Consider the following 27,042-nt stretch of genomic DNA (forward strand, 5'->3'; position numbering starts at 1 on the left):
GCAGACACCGCTGCTAACTTGATAACTGCGCTTCACAGTAGCAGGTCGCCATTTCCAGTTCCAGGCTCTGCTCTTTGGGATTCACTCAGCCCCGAGGGTATTAACCAAATACCTAGCCCCAGTGGTTGCACATCTTCATCGTTAAAGTACATTTTTCTACCCATACCTCGACAACTAGCTGGTACGGGCAGGGCTCTTTCCCCTAGCTACCCGCCATACTGCAAGGATTATCCAGTGCCTCCCATCGCTAGGTTTCTCTGTAAACTTTACGAAATCCTGTCTGACCCCCGACACAGCGAGTGCTCTATTCGGGGGTTCAACTGCACACACCTTCTTACATGGCCATTCCCTCAGTGGAGACCCTTTTTGGCCAAGTCCTGTTGCTCTCCTGGATGTCGAGGGCCTCAGTCCGTCTACTGATGTCCCTGTTAGGGATGATGTTCTTGTGCATTCTTTTACTTCAACATTGCCAGCTTCCCGTGCGGCCTGTTCAAGAGTTACTTGATGCATGCTGCTGACAGGCCTCATGTTCCTTGGATGACAAGATCGCTCTCTCTATTGCAGCAATTCAAAATTGCTCTGCGCTGGCGGTTATTCCAAGCTCATTTTGTCCTAAGCGCTCACTTTCGACTATCTCCACATCAAGTCACCATCACAACGGGACTCCTCCCTGGAGGGCTGCGGAATGCATACAGGAGCTCTACATGCCAGCGGTCTCCAGACACTCAAGGAAAAGACCCTTCATATCATCCTTCTGGAGCGTTGCACAGTGATTTGGGCCCTCAAGACCTTCCTTATTCATTTCCGCAGTCGAGTCATCCGGGTCTTCGCAGACAACATCACAACAATGTTTTACATCTGCAAGCAGTGGGGTGCCAGTTCCTGGCGGAGTTCTTGGGTGTCCCTGAGGAAGCCCCCAAGGAGTCTTGTGTGCTTTCAGAGGTCTTGGGGAAACACACCATGACCCAGATTCGCATTCCAATCCAGAAGGATGTGCTGCAGGTGGCACAAAGGGTCTGGGAGAAGTTCACGGCCAATACCCAGAAGAACAAGAAGTTGGACAGCAGGTTTAGGCTGACAGACGGTAAGCCTCCCATCTGCAGCCCCATTCCTCTGTGGTTTCCGCAGCCTTGTTATATTCTAAACCATCGCCTTAGTCGTCTTCCTCCACAGGAGCCACCTCCAGTTACCTTTACAAGGCGGATAAAGTCCTTGGGAAAGCACTGTTGCTCCATCTCAGTACTGCATCTGCAGCAGGCCAACGCGGACGCCCTCTTGGCTGCAGCCAACCAGAAGCTGTGGAGGCAGCTCAGGGAATTTCTGCCTTACCTCCCTTCGGACAAACAAGCCTCCTTCATGGCTGGTTTTGGCAGATACCTGAGCCTTTGCGCTTTAACTCATGGAGTCTTGGGTCCCACACATCAGCACAGCTGTGCCTTGGGGTGAGATGCACGCCACAAAGTTTTCATCTGACTTGCAGGAGTGAATCCTAGATCTGCCCTTCGAGGGCATGGACCTTTTTCATTCGTCCACCATTGACGAAAAAAAACTTCCACTCATACCGCCAGGTCAGAAATCCTTCCCTCACTCCCAGGGTAGGACCAAGCTCAAACCCCAAAGTTTCTTCGGCTTCAAGGGGTTCAGATACCATGGTACGCAGAGGCCTGACAGGTCGTCCAGCGACAGCAGAAGGCAGCAGCAGAGGACGTTGCATGATGATTTTCCATGCCCCCGCCTCTGACGCCAAGAAGCAGTGACGTCCGGGTCGGAGAAACACCGCTCCCCTGTGGGGAGCCACTTGGCTCTGTTCCAGGACACCTGGAAGCGTCTTTTCAGCAACCCGTGGCTCTTATCTGTAGTCTCCATGGGCTTCAGTCTTCCTCTTCCTTTACCTCCACCATCCTCCCCTCCTCTTTGTCAGATCGATCTCTCTCTGTTTTACAGCAGGTCCTTTCTCTCTTGGAGATGCAGGGGATAGAACTGGTTTCTTGCCTGAGGGTAGTCCTCGACCTGTCATTTCTAAACCTCTCTTTACCGCTGGAACGCTTCAAGATGATAACTCCGGCGCACATAGCAGAGTCTGTGTGTAGGGGACTGGATGTGCTCCTGGACCTCAAGGATGTGTACCTGCATGTCCCTGTATATCAAACGCATCAGAGGTTTCTGTGGTTCACAATTATGTTGTACCACTTCAGTACAAAGTGCTGCCCTTCAGCCTGAACTCGGAACCTTGTGTCTTCACAAAGTTGATGAATGCAGTGGCGGGCCTTCTCCACTTGCTGGGCCATCACCTATACTTTTATCAAAACGACGGGTTGGTGAGGGTGGGGTCACCCGAAGCGCTGGTGCACTCCTGTCGGAGATTGGCAAATACCCTTCATCTGCTGTTTTTATTCCTCAACCTGGAGTTATACCCGTCTCAGGATCTAGAAATCCTAGGGGTATGTTGGAACACCACCGTTCAACAGGTGTTACCCACGCCTGAGAGGCTGATGTGCCTCCGAAAGGCGGTGGGGCACTTTGTGGTCAACTCGACCACCTCTGCATGGTGGTTCCAGCACATTCTGGGCCTGATGGCCTCCTGCATGCCGACTGTACAGCACACCCATCTCAAGATGAGGCGCCTCCAGCTCCACCTGATGGCCAATTCAGATCAGGAGATAGGGTCTCAGTCGGACAGGATCCCAATTCCACTGCTCCTTTTGCCCGATCTTCGTTGTTGGCTGATGAATGGCAATGTTTCATTGGGAGCCGCCTTCACCCGACTGAAGCCTTCCCTGGTGGTGACGACCGACTCCTCTACTTCGGGTTTGGGGGCTATTCTGGAGGGCTTTGCGATGTATGGAGCATGGTCCAGGAAGGAAGCCCTCCTACATATCATTCTGCTCGACCTCAGGGCAGTGGGCTTGGCCCTCAAGGCGTTTTCGCCCTAATCGGGGACAAGTCAGTTCTGGTCAGGACAGACAATTCTACTACAATGTTTTACCTGAACAAGCAGGGTGGCTGTTTCGATCTGTAAATGGGCCCTTACAGAGAGGATTTGGATTTCGAGGATTTGGATTTCGGCAGTCCACCTATCGGGGGACAGCAATGTAGAAGCTGTCCAGTTGAGTTGCTTGGGGTCCAACACCTACGAGTGGGAGTTGTACAATGACTCCTTATTGCCCTTGTTCCAATGTTGTGGGTTCGTGAACCTGGCTTTGTTCGTATCTCCTATGAATGCCAGGTGCCCACTATTTGCCTCATGGGCAGGTCGGGTGTCACTAGGAGATGCCTTCCGGATCTGCTGACACGTCTGCAGGTGTTACGCATTCCCGCCCACCCCTCTGGTCCTTCGGACCCCCAGCAAGTTCCTGGCTTCCATGGGCTGCAGCCTCATCCTGGTTGCCCCTCACTGGCCTTCGAGACCCAGGTTTTCGCATCTGCTGCAGTTGTCCTCCTAGAGCCCCGTCCATTTTCTGCTCCCCAGCAGGGGCTTCTTGACACAGCAGGGCGGGGCAGTGTAACATCCGGACCCAGCCAAACTGGCCCTAGTGGTCTGGTTCCTGATCAGCTGAGGCTTTAGATTTTCAGATGACAACTGGGACATCATTCAGAAGGCCAGGAGGCCCTCGACTCAAAACAAATGGCCTTGTTTATGATGTTGGGCTTGCGACAAGGGTCTGGACCCCGTCACCGGTCCTCTGGATGACGTACTGGCCTTTTCAGCACACCTGGCTCGTTCTGGAGTTCAGCTGGATACTTGCTGCACGTATTTGGCGACCATTGGGGCTTACAAGAATTCCCCATAGCATGTGTTTTTATGGGCATCCAACTTGGTGGTGAAAGGTGACGCTGAAGACAGTTTTATTGGTGGCTCTCATCTCTGCGTGCAGGGTTAGTGAGCTGCAGGCATTGTCTTTGTTCGAGCCCTTCACCACGTTTTACGACGACAAAGTAATCTTGCACACTGACTCAAACTTCTTGCCCAAGGTGGTCTCTCTGCTCCATCTGAATCAAGACATCTGCCTGCCGGTGTTCTTCCCGGACCCACAGTCTGAGGCAGAGAGGGCCCTATATTCCTTGGACCTCAAGAGGATAATCAAATTGTATCCTTCAGGAATTCTGAGGCATTGTTTTTGATATTTGGGGGTTCCTCCCCCAGCTCTCAGGCTTCCAAGGCTGCCTTCACCCATTGGATGGTCCAGGCCATTTCGGAGGCCTACACAGCCAGGGGCAAACCTGTTCCTGCGGGGATTCCTGCTCATGCAGTCAGAGCTAAGGCTAGGGCTGCCACATTTCAGAGACCTGCTTCTTGGGATGTCATCAGCAAGGTGGCTACTTGGGCCACTCCGTCGGCCTTCTGTAGGCACTATGCGCTGGACAGCGTTTCCGGTGAGGCAGTTTTGTTTTGTGTCCTGTCGCCCTTTCAGTAGTTGCCCCCATGGATCTGGGTCTTCTATCGCCCCCTTGTTCCTTTGCCTGCGTCTGCCTCAATTTTGATTGTGTTGTTCCCCTGTTCGCCACCTTTTATGCTGCTGTGACCCATTCATAGCTTCTTAACCCTTTAGTATCTCAGGGTATTCCTTTTATTTAGAACCCCTCGGATATGCCTGTTATGTGGATATTGTCCGTTCGTACGATGTGTGTTTCGGGCCTTCACCAAGGGCTATTGGTACTCACTGTGTTCTGTTCATTGATACGGGTCTCCGTGTCGGCTTGCTTCCAACTTTAATGATGTCTTTGCTTTGTTGGGTGTTCTTATTCTGTGGAGAGTTCCCCCTCTGCACCTCGTCCTCTGTTCGTTCCCCGTTGTGAGTCGGGCGGGGAACTGCGCCTCCGATGTGTGTGTTTGTCCCTCTTCTGCTACATGGGCGCTGGGCTCTACGGAGCCACCTCCGCGTGGTCTCTGCGGTGGGTAAGGCTCGTGGCCCTACGAGCTTGATGTCCTACTGGGGCACCATAGGTGGCCGGCGGTCAATGGTTGCGGGCATCGTCTTCGCTCCCCGGGGGGTTGCGGTGTAGCCCCAGGTTGATGCTTACAATTGGGGCTTAATTGGTCATGCTCCGCTCCGACCAGGTCCGGTGGGGTTGGACCCGGTCTTCTTGCGTGGCTGGCTGTGCCGCTTCTCTGCTTAGCGGTAGAGGCTCTGGGCATACACTCACATGGAGCGGTCTCGGTGTAGCTGCCCACCTCAGAGCTCCCGGCGTCCTGCAGATCTGGTTGATGGTCCCGGGGAGTGTGATATTGTGATTGGAGGTGTCAGCTTGCCTCCACTCAGCTCTGTGTCCCTGCCCCTCCGATGGGCCGTGAGGTCTTCTGGTCTCCTATAGGTGCTTCAAATTGCTTCTTTGGCCCGCAGGTTTTCCTGCGGACCCCTCCTTTGGCTTCTCGAGCTGATGCACGGTGTTTCCGCACGTTTATCTCGGGTTCCGACTAGCCTGAAATGCTTTTTTGCAGTTCTAGATGATGCGGCCCGGCGGGGAGAGACACTTAGGCAAGTCCTCCTCTGCTGGCTGCCATTTTGGAATCCCCAGTTTCTTAATCTTAAATGCGCCTTGGGTCTTCCCACATTCCAGGGCTATCCTTTGGGTTAGCTATTCGAGGGGATTGTATCCTCCGATGTACTACAAATCTGACAGGTAATGTCCACAGCTGTGCTGCTTCAGAAAATTTTCGGCAGAGGGCATCCTGCGTTGATATCGTCGATCCCATGTCCCTCGAGGGGCTCCGTCGAGGGTCGATGTCATCGGATGTTCTATATAGGACGCACAATGCCCGTAGCCTCAGTTCTGTTTTTTCCGCAAACGTGTTTGCTTCGGAATCTCGGCACACTTGATTCTTCTCTTCGAACAATGTCTTCTTCTTTCTCTACTACCCCGAGTCCGGGCTTTAAGAAGTGTCGGGACTGCGGGTCGAAAATGTCCATCACGGACCCGCACAACATCTGCCTCTGGTGTCTCGGTGAAGGCCACGCCACCGATGACTGGGAAGACTGCCAGTCCCTGACGTCTAAGGCCTTGCGGGAGCGTAAGGGGAAATTAAAGGTAGGTAGGGGGTCCAAGCCCTGTAAATCAATGACTCGAAGGGCGATTCTCCACATCGCCGAAAATCCAGGGCTCGGTCTAGGAGTGGTTCCAGTCATTCCTCTGCCTCGTCGAGGCGTTCTAGGAAGCGCCGTCACTGGTCGCCTTCCCTGTCCTCGTCGGAGGAGAACTCCGCCAAACGGTTGACTTGCCCCACCAAGTCTTCGTCGCTGGCCGAATGGGATTCATTTCGACAGCAGATGTTAGCGATTTTTCAGTTGCAAGGCACAGTTCCGTCCGCGCCTTCGAAAGAAGCTGGCAAGGAATGGGCTCGGTCCACCACTCGCACGCCTTCGGGAGGTCGGAGCGATCATCGGCAGCCGTCGAGGTCCCAATCGGACAAGGGCGATCGCCATAGCCATGCTAGGTCAAGGTCCCGTTCCTCGACGCCATAGAGACCGTCGAAACCTGTAAAGCCTTTGAAGAAGGCATTGACGCCATCGGCGCAGTGTCCGGTGGAGGACGTTCTCTAGGCTCCGGCCGTGAGGAAGTCGTCGAAGCCGCTGGCGCCGTGTCCATCGAAGGACTCACTGGGGGCTCCGCCCTCGAAGTTGTCGACGTCATCGGCGCCTCGGTCGATGCTGATTCCCTCAGCGCCCTCGAAGCCATTTGTGGGGGATTTGCCAGAAGTGCCCATGAGGGCTGTGGAACCTCTGAGGAAGGCTCTCAGTAAGTCTGTAAGGCCTGTTTTTTGGCCCTTTTCTGTTCCTCCTAGATTGGAGTTTTTCCAAACTTTGCAAGATATTTCGGAGGTTGATGCACTGTCGTATCAGGGGATGGGCTTGCCTGTACATCCTGAAGTCCCTGATGACATTTTGTCTGATAATGGAACTCCGTCAGTCATTGTATGATGGCAGTGGCCTTGACACCTCTTCGGAGGTGGAGGTACGCCGACCTGAACCTGGGGCGCATGCTGAATCGTCCTATCAGCGTGTCATGCCGAGGGTGACCGAGTACTTGGGGTGGTCTGCCCCTGCAGTGGAGTTTGATCAGGATGATCTGACAGATATCCTAGATCAGGGTCCGTCCAGTGACCCGGTGTTGCCGTTTCACATGGCTTTGCAAAAGAGGGTGGCGGTGGCGGCTTGGACTGCTCCGGAGAGTCTGTCGGCAGTTAACAAGTCATTCCCGAAAAAATACCGCCCACCCAGTAGTGACCCCTGCTACTTATCATCACACCCTACTCCGGAGAGTTTGGTGGTGCAGGCGGCTATGGCCACCTCGAAGCAGGCTGCGTACCCTACCATCCCTCCTGATAGGGACAACAAGCGCTTTGATGGTTGGGTGAAAAAGGTGTTTTCTGCTGGGATTATGGCATTGAAGTCTTCCATCTCCACTTGTGCCTTGGCAAAGTTTACACACACTCTGTGGAACTGTGTGTCTTTGGCGGCTGAGCATATTTCCGAGGGGGAAGAAAGGGATGGCTTTCTGGCCCTCATGCAAGACTGCAAGGATGCCATGTGCGAATCCCTTCAATCGGGTTTGGACACGGAAGATAGCGTCAGACCGTCCATGGCTGCAAGCACCGTGATACGCAGGTTTGCATGCCCCGGATGAGCAATCCCGTTTTCTGAACATGCCCTTTGACGGCGTTCATTTGTTGACAAGAGCCTTGAGAGGTTGCAGACCTCCAAAGCGGCAGCAAATTCTTTGAGCGCTTCAGTAAGGCAACCTCCGCCTTTTCGTCCTAGGGGTCAGCAATGGAGGGGAGGTTCCTTTCAATACTACTCCTCGTTTGGTAGATCAAGAGGGGCTGCCAGTCAAAGGGGTCAGCGAAAAAGTACCTGTGGTGGTCGGGGAAATCGTGGTACCAAAGCCGCTCGGGCAGTTGCATCTTTGCCATCAGGCACTGCCACAGCCGCTATATCTCAGTCATGAGGCCATGTTCCATGGTTCGCCGGTGGGGGGCAGGCTAGCACAGCATCTCGAAGAATGGCGTGCCATTACTTCAGATGCCTGGGTTCTGGATACCATAGCCCACGGCTACTGCCTTCCCTTCCTTCAGCGGCCTCACGACAATCCACCGGGGAAGCTCTCTTTGAAGCGTCCGGATCCGCTCCTTGCACAGGAGATCCTATCCCTGCTGGGGAAAGGTGCCATAGAACTGGTGCCTATCGCGGAGAGGAACAAGGGATGGTATTCCCCATATTTTTTGATTCCCAAAAAGGATTTAGGATTGAGACCCATCATGGACTTGGTTGGTTGAACAAACTTCTCAGGAAGGACAAGTTCAAGATGGTTACTCTTTCTCAGGTCCTCCAGGCCCTGCAACTTTAGGATTGGTTGGTGTCTCTCGACCTCAAAGACGCGTACTTTCATGTGCCGATTCATCCCAAGCAAAGGAAGTACCTGAGGTTTGCGCACTTTCAGTTTCGGGTCCTGCCATTCGGTTTGTCCTCCGTCCCGAGGGTCTTCACCAAGCTCATGGTGGTGGTGGCAGCATACATCAGGCGAGGGGGGGGGGGGGATTCACGTCTACCCCTACCTGGACTGGCTGATCCGAGCACACACTCCTGAGCAAGTGTTGGATCATCTCGGTCTCACCTGCCGCATCCTCCACAGGCTGGGCTTCTCCCTGAATTTCAAGAAATCGTATTTGGCACCTTCCGAATAGCTCCAGTACATCGGGGCTGTGCTGGACACATCCCTGGGGAAGTGTTCGCCTCCCAGGTCAGGGCTCATCACATTGTGCAGATGGTGGACAAGTTTCAAAGTGCCCAGTGTCTCCCGGCTTTCGACTTCCTAAGGTTGCTGGACCTCATGGCATTCTGCATCTTTCTGGTGCCGGAGGCCAGGCTGCAGATGAGATCTCTGGAATAGGCTCTCAAACTGCAGTGGTCCCAGTTCTCGGGCAAGTTGTCGGATCCTAGTTCAGATTCCGATCTTGGTCACACAGGATCTTCTGTGGTGGGCCGACGGAAGGAACTTACTGAAGGGGGAACCGTTTTGGCAACCATGGCCAGAGGTGACGATTGTGACGGATGCTTCCCTCACAGGATAGGGTGCTCATGCCAACGAGCTAACAGTCAGTGGTTGTTGGTCTCCGCCGGAGTCCAGACTCCACATCAACCTGTTAGAGCTGAGAGCCATCAGGCTAGCCCTGAAGGCGCTTCTGCCGCCTGTACGGGGGAAATGTGTTCTGATCATGACGGACAACACAGTGGCCTTGCATTACCTCAACAAAAAAGTGAGGGCAGGGTCACTCCCGCTGTGCAGGGAGGCGATGCAGTTCTGGTTCTGGGCCATCGAAAAAGGTCTTTCGATCTCAGCAGTTCATCTGGCCGAGACGAAAACGCAGCGGCGGACGCTCTGAGCAGGCACAGCGCAGTCTCTCACGAGTGGGAGTTGGCTCAGGAAGTCCTTCTGGAGATCTTCGCACTTTGGGGAACCCCGCAAGTGGATCTCTTCGCCACCAGTGTCAACCGGAAGTGCAAGAGATTCTGCTCAAGGGAATTTCCTCCGAGAGGAGCCTTAGGAGACAGGTTTGTGGTGGATTGGTAATTCCCGCTGCTGTAAGTGTTTCCTCCAGTCCCCGTCATTCCTCAAGTGTTGCGGAGGTTTCAGAGGTTTGGGACACGCATGATCCTTGTGGTTCCTGATTGGACCAGGAGAGCATGGTACCCGGAACTGCCCTCCACAACGTCTTCCTTACCGAGAGGATTTGCTCTCGAGGGAGGCGGGGTCAGGTTCTCCATCCAGAGGTCGGGACTCTCAACCTTCACGCTTGGTATCTGAAAGGTTGCGATACAAGGATTGGGACCTCCCGGATGACGTGATCGAGGTGTTGCTTTCGGCCAGGCGGCCAGCAACAAAATCCCTTTGCCGTTGGCGTAAGGTCTGCGACTGGTGCAGGAGACAGAATGTTGATCCTTTCCAATGTTCCATTCCTATGGTTTTGTCTTTTTTGCTTTCGTTGGCCGACGAGGGCCTTCAGGTGGATACCATTAAGGGTTACCTGGCGGCGCTGTCAATATTTAAGCGCTCGTCTGAAGTGTGTTCTTACTTTAAGATACCTTTTGATTTTGCAGTTTCTAAAAGGACTTATTTGTTTCCGCCGTCCCCTTTCCAGGGGCCGGTTTGGGATTTGAATTTGGTTTTGAAGTTTCTGATGGGTGCTCCGTTTGAGCCATTGCACTTTTGTCCTTTGAGACTGTTGTCTTTCAAGACAGTGTTTTTAGTTGCGGTTACTTCCGCTCGCTGAGTGAGTGAGTTGCAGATACTTTCGGCCAAGCCACCTTTTACTGTTTTCCATAAGGACAGGGTTGTCCTTCGGGTGCGGCCTTCTTTTCTGCCGAAGGTTGCGTCTGATTTTCATTTAAGCCAGAAGGTAGTTCATCCAGCGTTTTATCCTCCTCTGCCTCCTGGCAAGGACGAGGAGAGACTCCATAGGTTGGATCCTAGGAGAGCTCTGAGCTTTTACATTTCACGGATGTCCCAGGTCAGGGTGGACAATCAGCTCTTTATCGGTTATGCTGGACATCGGTTGGGCCAAGCTGTTACCAAACAGACGCTGTCCAGGTGCATTATCCTCACTATTACTGAGTGTTAACGTTTGGCGGGTAAGGACTATCCAGTAGTATTACGTGCTCACTCTACTAGGGGTGTGGCTACCTCCACTGCCCTTCAGCGGGGTGTTCCTATTCGGAATATTTGTGAAGCAGCCACATGGGCTTCTTTACATACTTTTGTCAAGCATTATGCCCTGGATTTAATCCACGGGCAGGATTTGGCCTTTGGTAAGGCGGTTCTTTATTCCGCCATTTGATTGGATATTCTATATTTCTAAATTCTTTTCCCACCTCCATAGTTTGGTACTGCTTTGGGAGTCTGTCATAGATTTGGAATACGTCGGAGGACACAATCCCCTCGAAGAACAAGTTACTTACCATATCTGGTAACGTTGTTTCGATGGGATGTTCCTCCGCCGTATTCCACATCGCACTCCCTACCTGCCCCTCTGGAGAATTTCCTATGCGATTGCAGTTTATGTTTCTGCAAGGCTATCTGCAGTCAGGCTCGCATGAGATTGTGTGGCACCATTCTGGGAAAAAGCTACAACTGAGGCTACGGGCGTTGTGCGTCCTATATATAACATCCGATGCCGTCGACCCTCGACGAAGCCCTTCGAGGGACATGGGATTGACACTATCGATGCAGGACGCCCTCTGCCGAAAAATTTTCCGAAGCAGCACAGCTGTGGACATTAGCTGTCATAGATTTGGAATACGTCGGAGGAATATCCCATAGAAAGAATGTTACCAGATATGGTAAGTAACTTGTTCTTCCATTGCAGATCGGGGCCACACCGGGACCGGTGATGGGCAATGATGTGGATCTCCCATTACTGACAAGCTCTTCAATCCACCTGCTTTCCCTACTGCACTTAAATGTTGCAGTTCTTGTTCATTTATCAAACTCCTCTTACACACCGGGTTTAAGTGGCAGAGGTGTAGCGACTAAAGTAAAAGGATTTGTTTCTTAATTAGGGGCGGCATGAGGTAAGAGGAACCTGGTGGTGTCAGTATGTTGAGGTTGTAGGAAACAAGACACATACGTGCCTATTTAAGTATTGTAGACTGATGCTTGGTGATGTATTTGTATCTTCCAATAATAAACTGGCTTCCTACAAATCAAACGTGGATGCTGAATGAAATAGATTTTGGTGGAAAGCACAAATTTTGATATAACACCCACTTGCATTTTTCAACATGCCCTAACATTTTGAAGACCACGCTGGAAAGAGATACTTGACTTGTATTAAAAATAGTTTATTAATTTGTTTTGCTTTTATTTTCTAGAGCTATTGCATCCTTGCCCAAACATAAGCATGGTTTCTGGCTAGATGTTGCAGCGGCAGTGGGCAGTCGGTCTGTTGAGGAATGCCAACAGAAGCACATGGAACAGCAGCAGCCAAAAACCTCTAAAGTGAAGATTGACAAAAAGTGTGGTTCTGGCAAAAAGGAAATTAAAGGTGAACAAATTTAAACTAACACTACCTCTCCTTTTGTATGATGCGCTCTACATGTTGTAAATAATCATACTGATTTGCATGATTAGCTGGTCTGATAGCACAGTGAGTAGAGCGCTTGCTTTAACATCAGTGCAGAGCCTGCTGACGCAGGTTCGAATCCCGGCAGGGCCAAACTCAGCCTTTCATCCTTCCCAGGTCGATAAATGAGCACCACACACCGTGGGTAATAATAAGCAGCGCTCAGATACCTGAGGCTTCGTAGCACTATATCAAAATGCTAAGTTATTAAATTATTATTAAGAGATATTTTCAAAATGGTTAACTGAACTTAAGTATGTGCTGCTACCTGCGCGTATTCATGCAAAGGCAGGCAGCATTAAACTGCTCTCTGAACACTTCTTACATTTATTTGTAACAGGTGTTGATAAACAGGGAAAATCAATCCAGATTACTGCGAAAGTGGGAACCCTTAAGAGAAAGCAGCAAATGAGAGAATTCCTGGAACAGCTGCCAAAGGCTGACTACGATGATTTTTTTAGTTCAACGCCTTTCCAGAAGAAGAGAGTAAAGGTAATGCACCACTTTTAAGCTTTGTGCAAGGCATGAGTTAGTTTTGAAAAATTGATTAGTCAAAATCGCTACATGAATACATTTTGATTAGCAATTTTTATATCAATTTTTTCGATTATAAGTGATTTGCCCGCGGCTGAAACTACCGCGGGCATAACGTATGCATGAGAAAGGTGCGAACTACCAAAAGTTTGCACCTTTCTCATGCGAACACACATAGATACTCACACACACCCATAACTCCCCCCCCACCCACACCCTCAGCACACCCCCACCCACACCCCCAACATAAATAAAACCCACTTACTTTCGCTGGGTTCCTGCATTGCCAGTTCCCTTTCATTTCCGTGATCCGGAACCGGCGCCGCAGGGTCCTTTTCTTTTCTTCAGGGGTGTCCCCCGCAACCCCTGCTCACTATACCATGAAGTATAGTGAGCGGGGCGATGCAGAGGACAGCCCCTGTTTCTTTTTTTCAATGATACCACCAAAGGTTCAAACTTTTGGTGTTCCATCCTTTGGTGGTAGCATTTTTAGAACTTTTGGTCATTGCGTCCATTTTTTTTCAGTAAAATCTTCCTATACCATATTTTCAATAGGAAACAGCGTTAATCAAAGATTCAACAGTTTGTGTGTGTGTGCAGTTTTTATTTTCATACAAAGGTAGTTGCAACGTTTGCCACTTTTGTCAAAAAGGTATGCAGCGAGAAGCCATTGGTTGGTTTAAAAAGGGGGAACACATTTTAAAAGAAATCTCTGGCTGACACGTGTACGATCAGTGCATCTCCTTGAGTTTTTCCTCCCATCACCATGGGCTTAATGCTGCTGTATTTTCTGGTTCCCAGGCATTATGCTGTTTGCGTTTTAGATTCCTGTATCCCATGTGTTGCCAAATCACTAGTTCCTTCTCAGTATCTGTACTTACTCTTACGTCTTGTCCACTTTCCTCCATACTGCATGGGCTTCCCTTCCTAGGGACGGGAGACAGAACCTTTTTCACCAGAAAAAACCTTCTTCCCCTTTAAATTTAGAGGCACAGCGGTGCGGCCCTGGAAGCATGCGCTACCCTGACTCCACCCACCAGTGCCACACCTCGGTTCCCTTTTCCGCATCGACGGGGAACAAGCCGATTTCACAAGAGCTCCTAGGTTTGGCTTCGGCCATGTAATTCCACGCACTCTTCCCTGGATTCTTCTATCTTTTTGTCGTCTTTTTTGTCATTCAGGTACTTGGTCCTTCTTCACGCTGCTCCCCGGCATATGTCGACTTCAGCGGGCTTCAGAAGGTGTCCAGCCTGTGAGGGGCTCTTCCCTACGTCCGACCCCCCAAGCTCTTTGCCTCTTCTGCCTTGGCCCCCACCACAACTGGGAAGGTTGTACCGCATGCGACGCACTGACTCCACGCACAATGAAGAACAGGCTAGCTAGGTAGAGGGAGCTCTTCGAAGGGTCGCCTCCAGAGGACTTGAAGGACTTTGTCAGAAATTGAGGCGCAAGGGAGGGCTGCTATTTTCTATCGCACCCGTAAGGGCAACTCCTCCCTGAGGAAACGCCTGAGCGGGAGGAACCTCTCAGGTTCTTGCACCGGCACACGTACCAAGGCTAGTCCAGCTAGCGGCCTCACGGCCGAGGGGGTCATCAGATCCTTCCGGAAGCAGTGCTGAGGGACCGGAAGTTTCTTTTACCCGGTGTACACCCGAGGGGGCACCTGCATGCAGCACTACAGGCGACTCTTCCGAGGGCAATAGGCCTTCCAGGCCTTGGCCTGAGGTGCAGGGTAGGCCTCATGCTCCACCACCAAGAGTCCTGGAGGAGGCCGGGCCCAGGGAGCCAAGCACCATGACTTTGGCAAGTGGCACACAGGTCGACAAAATGGCTGCCGTGTCAGTCAACATGGCCGCTCGTCCGCTTGCCTCTCCCAGGAACGGAGCAGGCAGGAGAACAAGTTTCAAGGTGGTACTGGTGTCAACCAGGTTCGTGGCCTACAGTTTATCCATCAGCAGCGCAGGGCAGGTTACCTTTGCAAACTAGACAGAGTGGGCTCCAGCCCCAGCAGCCCCCATCCGCTCCGTCAATATCTCCTGCCACCTCTTCTGTCCCCGCAGACAGGTTCTTCGAAAGGTTCCTGGTGCTGATGCGAACCCCCCAGATGGGGGCCATCCTGTGGGATGCAGTCAGGGACTTGCTCCCTCCAGTCACTCTACCGGTGCCCATAGACATTCCTCCCATGGCTACAGCACCACAGGCCCCAGCGCAGCCCGCGCTGCCCCTGCCGGCTCCTTTGATTCCGGCTCCCCTGCCTCCCACAGTACAGGCGGTTACACAACAGCCTCTGCAGCAGGCTCCGGCTCTGGCCTCTGCACCGCAGCCCACGGCGCCCAGCACTCCTCCACCCGCTCTCGACCAGCCGGACACTCTGGTGGACACAGACGAGGAGGAAGACCCTGACACATGCCGTCGTCAGCGAAGGCCTTCCACGACAGGCTTACAGGTTTGGCAGAATATTTGGGCCTTCCTCAACCCTAGGTCGAGCAGCCCCAGGAGGGGGTCTTGGCAGAAGTCCTCACTCTACAACCCCCTACCAAAACGGGTATGCTGATGCAGACATACGTTGTGGCTTTGGCCATAAAAGGGGTGGCTCAAGCCACACTCGGCCCAGCCTGTCAGTCGGCGCCTCGATGGCCAGTATAGACAGCTGGAGGGGGATCCACTCTTGCTGTCGGCTGACCCTCAACTGCACTCTTCGGTGATAGCTGCGGCTTCACTTTACTCTAAGCCTCAGTCGTCCTCGGCCACCTCGTCCTCGGCGCTGCTAAGCAAGGAGGAGATGATCTTAGAGGCGTATGGGAAGAAACTGTACTCCAACTCCTTGCACCTGCGTCAATCCAACGCGGATGCCATGCTGACAGCCGTTAACCTGAGGCTTTGGGGAGGAAATAGCGCATTTCCTTCCAGAACTTCCGGTGCAGAGCCAGACATGCTTAAAGGCGGGTCTGGGAGAAGCCAAGCTGGTAGCGCAGGACATCATGGAGTCCACCGTGGCCCACATCGATACCTCTGGCCGTGCCATCTGTATCGCCACGGACATGAGGCGACGGCCTGGCTTTGGGCTACTAAGTTTAACCCTGATGTCCAGGAACACATATTGGACCTTCCGTTTGAGGGTAGTGACCTCTTTCACTCTACCACAGATGAGGAATTGGATAAAAAGAAAAACCGCTCGCAAACTGCAAAGCCTTTATCCTAACGAAGGCCACGCCCAAGGCGTACACCCAGTCGCATCAAGGCTGATAGGGGACAGTCGTTCGGCAGGTTCCGGGGCTTCCAGAAATGGAGGTTGAGGCAGCCTGACTGTCTGCCGGGTCAGCACCGGAGCAAACAACAAAAGGGGGGTGGGCAAGGGCTTTTTCCAGTTCCCCTCCTCAGCAGAACCCTCAGAGGGAAAGAAAGCATGATGCGTCCCTTCGGGTCCACATGTCTCCGTGGGGGCAGGCTTACCTTTCACCTGCAATTTTGGAACCAGAATTTTTCGGACCGCTGGATCCTCTCTGTAGTATCCTTGGGTTACCGCCTACCGGTACCTCCCTCTCCTCCTTCCTCCCTTCCACTCCCACAGATTGGGACGGCAACTCGGTTGGCGGAGATCCCGTCGCTCATCGAGAGCCAGGCAGTGGAAGAATTCCCAGCCTCCCAGAGAGGATTGGGCTTCTATTCCAGGATTTTTGCCATACAGAAGAACCAGGCTGGCCAGACGGTTGTGCTGGACCTTTCCACCTTCAACCTCTCCCTCCGTCTTCAGAAATGCAAGATGGTTATGCCAGCACTCATTGCAGAGACACTAGACAAGGGAGATTGAATGTGCTCCCTGAATCTGAAGGACGCTTACCTACACATCCCGATTTGGCAGCTAGATCGATCCATCCTGCGCTACAGGTTCATGGGCAGCCATTTCAAATACAAGGTGCTACCCTTTGGCCTCAACTCAGCCCCAAATTTATTTACCAGACTCATGAATGCAGTTTCAGCCCTCCTCAGGGCCACCACGTCTTCCCGTACCTGGACGACTGGCTCGTCAGGTTGAGATCTCCGGAGGGGGTGATCCACACTTCCTCCGCGCTTATGGACAGTTTTCACAACCTGGGGTTTACCATCAATCTCAAGAAGTCTCAGCTGCAGCCCATGCAGCGCATCACCTTCCTGGGCCTCATCTGGGATACGAGCTCCGAGAAGGTTTTTCTCTCGGAGGACAAGATTACAGCCATCAAGAGGGCCACTACTCACTTAACAGAGCAGTGACCTCGGCCTGGTGGTACCAGCACTTATTGGGTAGCATGTCAGCGGTCCTACTGGCCATCCCGTGCACGAGACTCAGGATGAGGAGGTTACAGCTGCGCTTTGCAGCCTCATGGAAACAGGAGAAAGGTTCCCAAGTGGAGCTGGTCAGCATACCTCCTTCTCTCCACTCAGACCTCACATGGTGGTCCAAGGATTGCAACCTGCGCAGGGGCAAGCCCTTCCGGCAGCCAGCCCTACAGGTCACCATCACTTCGGACTCCTCCCTGGAAGGCTGTGGGGCCACTCTGGATAGCCACAGCGTCCATGGAGTCAGGACCCGGCTGGAGTGGCATATCAACTGGCTGGAGCTCAGGGCCATCTGGCTAGCTCTCAGAGCTTTCCTTCCGCTCATCGGGGGCAAGACTGTCCTTATCCAGACCGACAACTGCACCAGCATGTACTATGTTAACAAGCAGGGGGGGTACCAGGTCCCCTCCGCTGTGCAGCCTAGTGGTCAGCATGTGGGAATGGGCCCTGGAGAACAACATACCTCACGGCCGTCCACCTCCTGGGGGAGGCCAACTTGGAAGCGGACAGGCTGCGCAGACTGGGAGCGGACAATTACGAATGGCAGTTGAACAACCAGGTGCTGCTGGAGATCTTCAGCAGATGGAGGAATCGCGAGGTGGATCTGTTTGCCTCCTGGCAGAACAGGAAATGCCATCAGTTTGCATCCTGGCAGGGGCAGGGCCCCGGCTCCCTGGGCAACACATTGCAGATATGGTGGGATGGCATGACAGCCTATACCTTTCCTCCCACACCCCTGATCCACAGGGTAATCCTCAAGATAAACGAAGATTCTCCAGCATGGGGTCTGGCATGGATTCACATGCTCATGAATATTCCCCGTCGTCAGGCTGGGAATCCTCGGTAAAGAAAAAATCAGTATCAGTTTTGTTTCTGATCTGTCTTTCTCAGTAGTAACCAATCACTGGTCTCTGGGTCATACTGCCCCCAGCCAATGACTGCCCTCTCCCTAAGCCCCGCCTCTGGCAGCCATCTTCATATTTTTACGGCACGCTCAAGTGTTGGGAGTCCTCGTGTTTAGCTCTCGAGCTTTTGCTGCGTTTTCACGCTTTTTTCAAAGAGAATTTCTCATTTTTCGGTCAAATAGAGCCTCAAACTCCACCGTCTCTACATCCCATTAACGGGGATCCGTGTCAGATTTTTCTACGCCCCTCAAGGGTGAAGATTTTGTTGTTACACTTCTTGGAGGATTCCAGAAGTTTCTGCGGCCTACCCGAACATGGCCCAGGAGAACGGAAGCTCGACGCCCAGAAAGCTGTTCAGGGTCTGCCCTGGATGCCAGCTGCGGAATGTGTTCAAGGAGGACGAGCATTCGAAATGTCTCTACTGCCTTCACGAGGACAAAACGCACGTGGAGAAGGACTGTGCGTTTTGCAGGAACATGTCGGAACGGACCATCAGGGACCGACACCTTCGTCTCTCCAACTGGCTGGAAGGAAGGAGTCTGTCAGGTGAGAAAAAGTCGTCTGAGCGGTCTTCTAAGTCCTGTGAGGGCGCCCCGGCACCATAAACCGCGAGCCAACGCTCTGGTTCGGGGAAGAGGAAATCCGAGAACCCGGGTAAGCCTCTGGAGAGGCCCCTGTCGATCTCGAAGGATTCGGCTGAGGGGGAGGGAGGCGGTGACCCTCCCCCCAAGGTGAAGCCTTCAAGCGCACCTAAGGCGGTGAAGGCCTTGATTCACCCGGCCAAGGCCTCTATCGAGGGAGTTGCGGCGTCCCTGGCGCAGCCTGTGGAAGCTACACCAGTGGAGGTGACCTCGGGGCCCAGAGTCTCCCTGCCTCCGCGGAGGGAAGCCTCTTTCAGACCCATCGAAAAGACCCCCCGTGAAGACCCCAGCAGAAAAAGAGGGGGGGGTCGTGGCCATTGTGGACACGGACACAACATCCGAGGAGGAGCTGGCAGAAGTCCTAGAGGGCCTCGACAAGGGCGTTGAGGAGGCCCGTCCCCACAGTAGGGATCCCGACGAGGGTGAAGAGAGTGACGGCGGCACTGGCGAGGGTCCAAGTCAGCCGTCGCTTCCGGGGCCGCAGGATAACTCGGCGGCCATTTTGTTGGCAATACAATCCTTATGTTCAGAGATAAGGCCGAGATTGCCCTCACCACCGACCGAGGACCCGGTACCAGGTCCGACGGAGGAACAAGAGCCGGTCCCGTCGTGAAGCCCCCCGAACAAGAGAAGACGGATCCACCCAGCCCCGCCTTCTCAGCCCTCGCGGCCTACTTGGCCTTTACCCACATCCCCAGGGACGGGGGACGACACAGGAACAGACACGGCCACGACGGGTACCGACGACGACGGCCACGACGGGACGGAGCTCTCATCACCAGCCCAGGCCTCCCCGTCCGACGAGATCGGATCTTTCCATGCAATGATCGCCAGGGCAATCAAGCTTTTTCAGCTCTACCCCGAAGAGAAGAAGGAAGGTTTCCTTTACCAACGCTGCGAGGCCAGGTGGAAGTCAGTCCTCGCTGTGCCTCTGCTGGATGACATCTTGGACGAGCGTCTCACCCTTCTCAAGAACCAGTCTACGATGCCTGCCAAGAAGGATCGGTACGAGTAGTAGTACCGGGTCCCCGACGTGGCACCTTTGTGCCTTAGGGCACAACCTACCCCAGACTCGGTCGTCTCAGCAGCAGCCAAGAAGAAAGCGGGGGGGTTGCGGGGGGCGCATCGGTCTCAACGTCAACTTCCCGCCGGACGGCGAAGGGAAGAAGCTGGACGCAATGGGAGGACGAGTTATCTCGTCGGCGGCAACAACGATTAAGGCGGCCAACGCCCTCGCGATCGTGGCCCGCTACGACAGGGAGCTATGGTACAAGATCGCCCCCCGTTGGACTTCCTACCGGATGACAAGAGGGCCGAGGCCCTGGAGATCTTGCAAGAAGGCGAAGTGGCGTCGGACCACGCCATTACGGTGGCAACGGACATTGCCGACACCAGTTTCTGCCAGCTAGGCAACGGCGTTTGCTTTAGAGAACGAGGTTTGCTCAATTCGACGGATTTCCACCAGGATGTGCAAGCCAAGGTGCTGGACATGCCGTTCGAAGGGAACAACCTGTTTGGGAAAACGGTGGATGAGTCCCTCCAAGCCATCAAAGCGGACACAGAGACTGCTAGGGCCCTAGGCGTTCTCCGGCAACGGAGGCCGTCCTTTCGGAGCGCCGGAGGCAAGCAAGGTGCCTCCAAGGGATTCGGCGGTGGCTCCTCTACGTACCGCCAAGCGGCCAGCTCCTCGTCGCAGGAAGCCTATAAAGGACGAGGCAAGCCGGGGGGGCCCCGCCATCGTCGCCTGGGAGGCCAAGGCGGCAAGGCGTCCGCCAAGCAAGATTGAACCGACAGCGGGGTCGGGCCCCCACCAAAGCAACCCGGTGGGAGGCCGGCTGGCGAAGTTCGTCAGCGTGTGGGAGTCCATCTCCGACGGTTGGGTGCTGGATGCCCTGGCCCAGGGGCACGCCCTCGAATTTCTAAAAAAGTGCCCCCGTATTCCACCCGTGGTCAGGAAGGAAAATCGCGTCCCTCAACTACTCTTGCAGGTGAGGGCGTTGCTCAGAAAAGGTGCCATCGAGCTCGTCCCGAAGAGGCTCCGAGGCTCCGGGGCGCCGGAGTATACTCAAGGTACTTCCTAGTAAAAAAGAAGACAGGAGGATGGCGCCCCATCCTGGACCTGCAACGGCAGAACAAATACATCAAGGCACAGAAATTCCAGATGGTCACCCTCCAGCACGTTCTGGGACAACTGGAGGACGGTGATTTCCTGTCGTCGTTGGATTTGGAGGATGCATACTTCCACATCCCCATTCTGAAAGTTCCTCAGGTTCGTGGTCCAAGGACGGCACTACCAGTTCAAGGCCCTCCCATTCGGATTGAAGTGGGCACCCAGGGTGTTCACCAAGTGCCTTGCACCGGTGGCGGCGCGGCTGCACCTGCTGGGGATCCACGTCTACCCATACCTGGACGACTGGCTCATCCGAGCAGGGACGAGGGAGCTCGCCATGGATCACACAGCAAAGACCGTCCAGCTGCTCTCGGAACTGGGATTCTCCATCAACTTCCCCAAATCCCACCTGGTCCCGTCGCAAGTCGCACTGTTTCTGGGAGCAAAGCTCGACACAGTGGCGCACCTGGCCTCACCGTCGGAAGAAAGGACGAAGGCCATCCTGGGCAAGGTGCAGCGCCTGCTGGCCACGGACGTGGCCAGGGTGAGGTCCATCAAGTCCCTCCTCGGGATGATGTCCTCCTGCATATATCTTGTGCGCCTGTGCAGGCTTCGGATGCGCCCCCCTGCAAGAGTTCCTAGACTCTACTGGATCCAAGCGACGCGCAGCTTCGAGGATCGGATTCCGCTCAACGAGACCTTCCGACGAGCGATCCGGTGGTGGGGTACCCACGCTCATCTGACGGCAGGCACAGACTTTCAGACCCCATCCCACCAGATAACGGTGACGACGGATGCTTCCCTGGAAGGGTGGGGAGCACACACCGGAGATCTTCACGCAAGAGGCCTTTGGCTCCTGGAGGAGAAGCTCCACATCAACATCCTGGAGCTCCGTGCAGTGTTCTGGGCCCTCAGGTCCTTTCTCGCTTCCCTCAAGGGCAAGGCGGTGAGAATATTCACCGACAACACCACCACGATGTTCTACATCCGAAGCAGGGCGGAACCAGATCCCCAGTCCTCTCCAAGGAAGCCCAGGATCTGTGGCATTGTTGGCCGTCGCCCAAGGGATGTTTCTGGTGCCCTTTCATCTGGCAGGGATGAAAAACACCAACGCCGACTCACTCCGCAGGGAGCTGCGCTCGTGCCACGAGTGGGAACTACGGCAGGATCAAGTGGATCGACTCTTCCGACGATGGGGAAAACCCCAGATCGACCTGTTCGTGACGGCGACGAACTCCAAGTGCCAGAGGTTCGCCAGCAGGTATCCCCAGCCGAGGAGCATGGGCGATGTTCCTTTATGCGTTCCCTCCGTTGCCGTTGCTGCTCCGACTCGTCAACCAGCTCAAGAGGTCCCGGTGCAGGATGATGCTGGTCGCACTGGCGTGGCCGAGGCAGATCTGGTTCCCGGACCTTCTGGACTTGTCAGCGTCCCCACCAGTCAAGCTGCCGACAGACGCGGATCTTCTCTCCAGAGAAGGAGGCGCCATACTTCATCACGACCCGGAGTCGCTGAACTTGCAGGCCTGGCTCCTGCAGCGCTAGAGTTTGGAGGGTACGATATCCCGGCTGACTGCAGAGAGGTCCTTGCAAAAGCCAGGGCGTCCTCAACTCTCAAGTGCTACAGACATAAGTGGAAGAGGTTCTCTGTCTGGTGCCGTGCACAGAAGATTAACCCTCTACGGATTACGGCCCCTCAAGTGCTGCCGTACCTACTGTCACTGGCCAAGGCTGGACTGGCTCACGCCTCCATCAAGATACATCTGGCTGCGATCTCCCGATACACCAAAACCACAGGACGGGCGTCCTTGTGGTCCCATCACCTGGTGAAGGAATTTATGAAGGGACTGTTCCGATCGTTCCCGCCGGTGAAGGGCCCTGCCCCGGCGTGGGAACTCAACGTGGTGCTGACCAGGCTCATGGGGGCACCATTCGAACCCCTGCATTTGGCGCCGCTGAAATTCCTGTCGTGGAAGACTGCGTTTCTTGTGGCCATCACATCCGCACGGCGAGTGGGAGGGATCCAGGCCCTATCCTGCAAGCCTCCATACTTAACTTTTCACGACACGAGGGTGGCGCTGAGGACGCACCCCTCGTTTATGCCCAGGGTGCCGTTGGGACTTCCACCTCAACGAGCCCTTGGTGTTACCTGTTTTCTTCCTTTCGTCTCCGGCCGAGAGGACTTTGCACTCGCTGGATGTGGCTAGAGCGCTGAAGTTCTACGTGGACCGAACGAAGAGTTTTCGGAAGACATCACAGCTGTTTGTGAACTTTGGACCTGTGAACCAAGGGAAGGCTCTCTTGAAGGCTTCCATTTCCAGATGGTTCTCCGGCTGCATCATGCATTGTCATCGGTTGGCAAACCGACCGTTGCCCGGCCGTCCGAGAGCCCACTCGACCAGAGCGATCGCTGCTACCATGTCGTTCCTGTCTGGTGTGCCCCTGCTGGACATCTGCAGGGCTGCTATGTGGAGGTCGACGCACACCTTCACGAGATTCTACTGCGTCGACCGGGATTCCAGGGAGGAGTCCAAAGTCGGCCAGGAAGTGCTGCGCAACCTGTTAGCTTAAGATGAGCCTGGTGAGGAGGAAAGAGATGCTTAATGTTGAGTTTTATGTAATGCTTAATGTTGAGCCTTGCCACCTCCCGTGGTTGTGCATGTGTACTGTTATGTATTCTTATATTCATGAGCATGTGAATCCATGCCTGACCCCATGCTGGAGAAGGAACAAGTTACTTACCTGTAACTGTTGTTCTCCAGCATGGGTCTGGCATGGATTCACATGCGAACCCTCCCTCCTGCCCCCTCTACAGCTCTTCACTTGGTCATACTGCCACTTTGTGTGCTACCAAATCTGAAGATGGCTGCCAGAGGCGGGGCTTAGGGAGAGGGCAGTCATTGGCTGGGGCCAGTATGACCCAGAGACCAGTGATTGGTTACTACTGAGAAAGACGGATCAGAAACGAAACTGATACTGATTTTTTCTTTACCGAGGATTCCCAGCCTGACGACGGGGAATATTCATGAGCATGTGAATCCATGCCAGACCCATGCTGGAGAACAACAGTTACAGGTAAGTAACTTGTTCCTTGTCACCTCAGCATCATTCTGATAGCTCCATGGTGGCCCGCGAGACTTTGGTTCTGCAAACTGCTCAGCCTCACAGACCACCATTCACCTTCCCCTGGGTCCAGCCCATCTCTTTTCCCAGCAGGGTCATCCACCCCGCCCCACAGAAGTTAGCCCTTGCAGCATGGTTCCTGAGCAGGCCTCCCTCAGGCACCTGTGCCTCTCACAGGCTAGCCTAGAGATCATTCACGGCGCCCGGAGCAAGGCTACCAGGAGCCAATACAAGAGTAAATGGACTAGGTTCTGTCATTGGGAGGCCTCTAAGGAGATCAACCCCCTTAGGTGCAAACTGGATGATGTACGCTCTAGGGGCCTACAGAAATTCGGAGGAGGAGGTCTTCTCATCTTCCAACCCGATAGTCAAGAAGCATCTGGCGGGCTTGTCCAGGCTCTACCTGCCCATCAAGAAGCCACACCGCATGTGGGACCTCAGTGTGGTGTTGGGCGCCTTGGCGCACAAACCCTTCAAGCCAATGGCATCCACAGACATCAGGCTGGTCACCATTAAGACAGCTTTGGGGGATCCAGGGCCTGGTATCAAGCATCCAAGGCTTCTATTGCATGGTGGTTGCGGCCATCAAAGAGGCCTACGAGGGGCAGCACAAGCTGCTGCCAGCTAACATGCACGTTCAAGCTGTCGGAGCCAAGGCCACGGCCACGGCCATCGCCTTCCAGCGGCAGGTCCTGTGGCAGGTCATAAGCAGGGCGGCCACCTGGGCCACCCCTTCGGCTTTCTGTAAGCACTACTGTTTGGAAGATGGCTCTAAGTTAGACGCAGCCTTCGGACAGGCGGTTCTACATTCAGTTGTAATCGCCCATGCAGTGTGGCGGAAAGGGGACGGGACATAAGAGTAATTATAAGTTACCCACCGTAGTCCTTAGTCCCCTTTCCTCCATGCGTCCCACCATCCCCCCTAATAATACTGGTGTCATTAGGCAATGTTAAATATTATCGCGTCAATGGGGACTGAGTTGTGGCGCCGGTGGGAGTAAGGGTAGCGCATGCTCCCAGGGCTGCACACCCATGCCTCTAAATTTAAAAGGGAATGTTTTTTATGGTGAAAAAGGTTCTGTCTCCCGTCCCTGGGAAGGGACGCCCATGCTGTATGGAGGAAAAGGGACGTTGAGCAACTTAGATTGTTTTTTTTTTTTGTCAAGTGTAAGTCCTAATAATTCTAATTTCTCATAGATCTGCAAATATGTAATAAAGGACATTGTATGCTCCTATGTCACATCCATTACAGTGTTGTTCCAGTGCAAGTTGTAACAAAAGCTCTACAGTGTATGCTGAGCTTGGCAGCCCTGTGTCTTTTAAAACACCCTGAAGCCTCGGAGCGATTGGCACACAACCTGCATGCATAATTCTGGTCCTTTATATACAGAACTCCCTTCGGGTGTCCATACCCCCACACAGCATGGACAGTGGCCCTCCCCTCAGCAGCTAGAAAGGGAGCATGTCCGTGCTGAGGCCTCAGTGAATTTGCTTGCCTGTCCTTTGCCCTCGAACATGACAGGCCCACAAAGTAGAGTAGGAGGTGCACACACTCTGCAGCTCTCGTGTTCTCCTCTGCAAATGCTTTCCAGTGCCAGCAGCCTTTGGGGTCCGGGTGGGAACATGAATGGAAGCCATGTTTCAGACCATCTCAAGAGGAGGCCGCTTTCTCGCCTGCGCACACTGCAGGCTTCTAACAGCATCACTTTACAATTATTGCAGCCTAGCGCTGGCTCTACAAAGAATGTTTACTCAGAGAGACATGATTAAGTGAATAAAACACAAATCATTGTTATTAAATCGCAAACTGCAATGCGTTACCGCCTATTTTATCCCTTGTGAATCTGTATTATCGGAAAGCTCTACTTATTCCCCGTGCTGTTCGTAAACACTCTTTCCCTGCCTTTCCCACACTCTCCCTTGGGATACTCTCCTCCCATCCTACCCCCAGATCCTTGGATCTTGGCCTTCACTTCACCCATTAAAAGCTGCCTGGTCAACTAACTCTCGCCATACTCAATCTCTACATCCTGCAACCTTTTCCCACAACATGTATACTTGGGCTCTGGAATGCCAAATGAGTCTGCAGTAAAACTTGCTACATCACTGATCGCTTTGGTGCCCACGACCTCCCTCTTGCTGTCATGGCCATTGGCGAGAGTTAGATCACGCCTCTTGACTCTACTACCGCTGCTGCCTTGAACACTCTTTCGCCCCCCTTGTTCCAAGAGAGATGATGGGTCTGGTCTGATGATTAGCAAACCTCACCACTCTAACCCCTTTTAACCACAGACTTTCTACTAATCTCATTCACATTTTTTTTAAAAAAGTAGCAGAAACCACATAGCATGATAACCTGTTGTGTGGTTTTTTTCCCACTTTGAGAGTTTGCAGCCATCGCTTTTTGCTCACTGTACCTTTCACAAATGGGATGTATTTCCATTTGCATATCAGTCTTTGTCCCGCCCACATAGGCAGCCCAGCACCGAAAAGCTATGGCAATTCCCTTCTGAACACGTACCAACAGCAACCCAATACACGTTTTCAGCCTTGGTGTGCCGCATCAGTGAGGTAGAGCTGTGTCTCTCTGGGCACAGTGAGCAGGGCGTCAACGTCTGGGTTCCCCCAGGTAAATCAGGGTGACCAACACCAAGTTCCTTGCTAAATATTTTCAAAAAAAGGAGCAGGTGCCCTTCTCCAGAAGGAATGTGGCATGATAACCTGTTCTGTGGTTTTTCCCACTTTGAGAGTTCTCAGCCATCGCTTTTTGCTCACTCAACGTTTCACAGGACTCAGGGTTGGTGTTGTTGGATATTTCCCATCTGTGAAAGGTACAGTGAGCAAAAAGTGATGGCTGCGAACTCTCAAAGTGGGAAAAAACCACAGAACAGGTTATCATGCCATGTTCATTCGGGAGTGGGGCGCCTGATAACTTTTTTTTTTAAAAGATTGCAAGGAACTTGGGGTTGGTCACCCTGAGTTACCTGGGGGAATCCAGACATGGACTCCCTGCTCCCTGTGCTCAGAGAGGCACAGCTCCACCTCACTGATGCCCAACAAGGCTGAAACACGTGTATGGGATTCAGGGGGGCCGACTTATGAATTTCCCGGGGGGGCCCAAATACAGGAAGTGACATCACTGGCAGTTATATGACTGCAAATTTGCATGTAGTCGCCAACTTGGTGCAACGGCGCGCTGGGGGGGGCGGGTGTTGGCGCGCGCAGCGCAGAACAGTGGAAACATTGGCTAGCATGCACTGCATATACTAAAGTCAAGAAAGGAGATTTAAGCCTTCGAGT

The 27,042-nt window shown here is 53.5% G+C and overlaps 1 protein-coding gene across 3 annotated transcripts in view; it reads left to right on the forward strand.

Moving 5' to 3' along the window:
• MIS18BP1 (MIS18 binding protein 1) overlaps positions 1-27,042 on the forward strand; it is a 1,508,798-nt gene that overhangs the window by 1,205,937 nt on the left and 275,819 nt on the right. For all 3 annotated transcript variants that reach the window (XM_069638746.1, XM_069638748.1, XM_069638747.1), the window contains 2 exons: positions 11,865-12,037; positions 12,456-12,607. In XM_069638746.1, coding sequence (XP_069494847.1) covers positions 11,865-12,037; positions 12,456-12,607 — 325 coding nt within the window. The remainder of the gene's footprint in view (positions 1-11,864; positions 12,038-12,455; positions 12,608-27,042) is intronic.

Source organism: Ambystoma mexicanum, chromosome 14 (genome assembly GCF_040938575.1).
Source record: "Ambystoma mexicanum isolate Mex_15411 chromosome 14, UKY_AmexF1_1, whole genome shotgun sequence".
In the NCBI taxonomy this organism is placed as follows: domain Eukaryota; kingdom Metazoa; phylum Chordata; class Amphibia; order Caudata; family Ambystomatidae; genus Ambystoma; species Ambystoma mexicanum.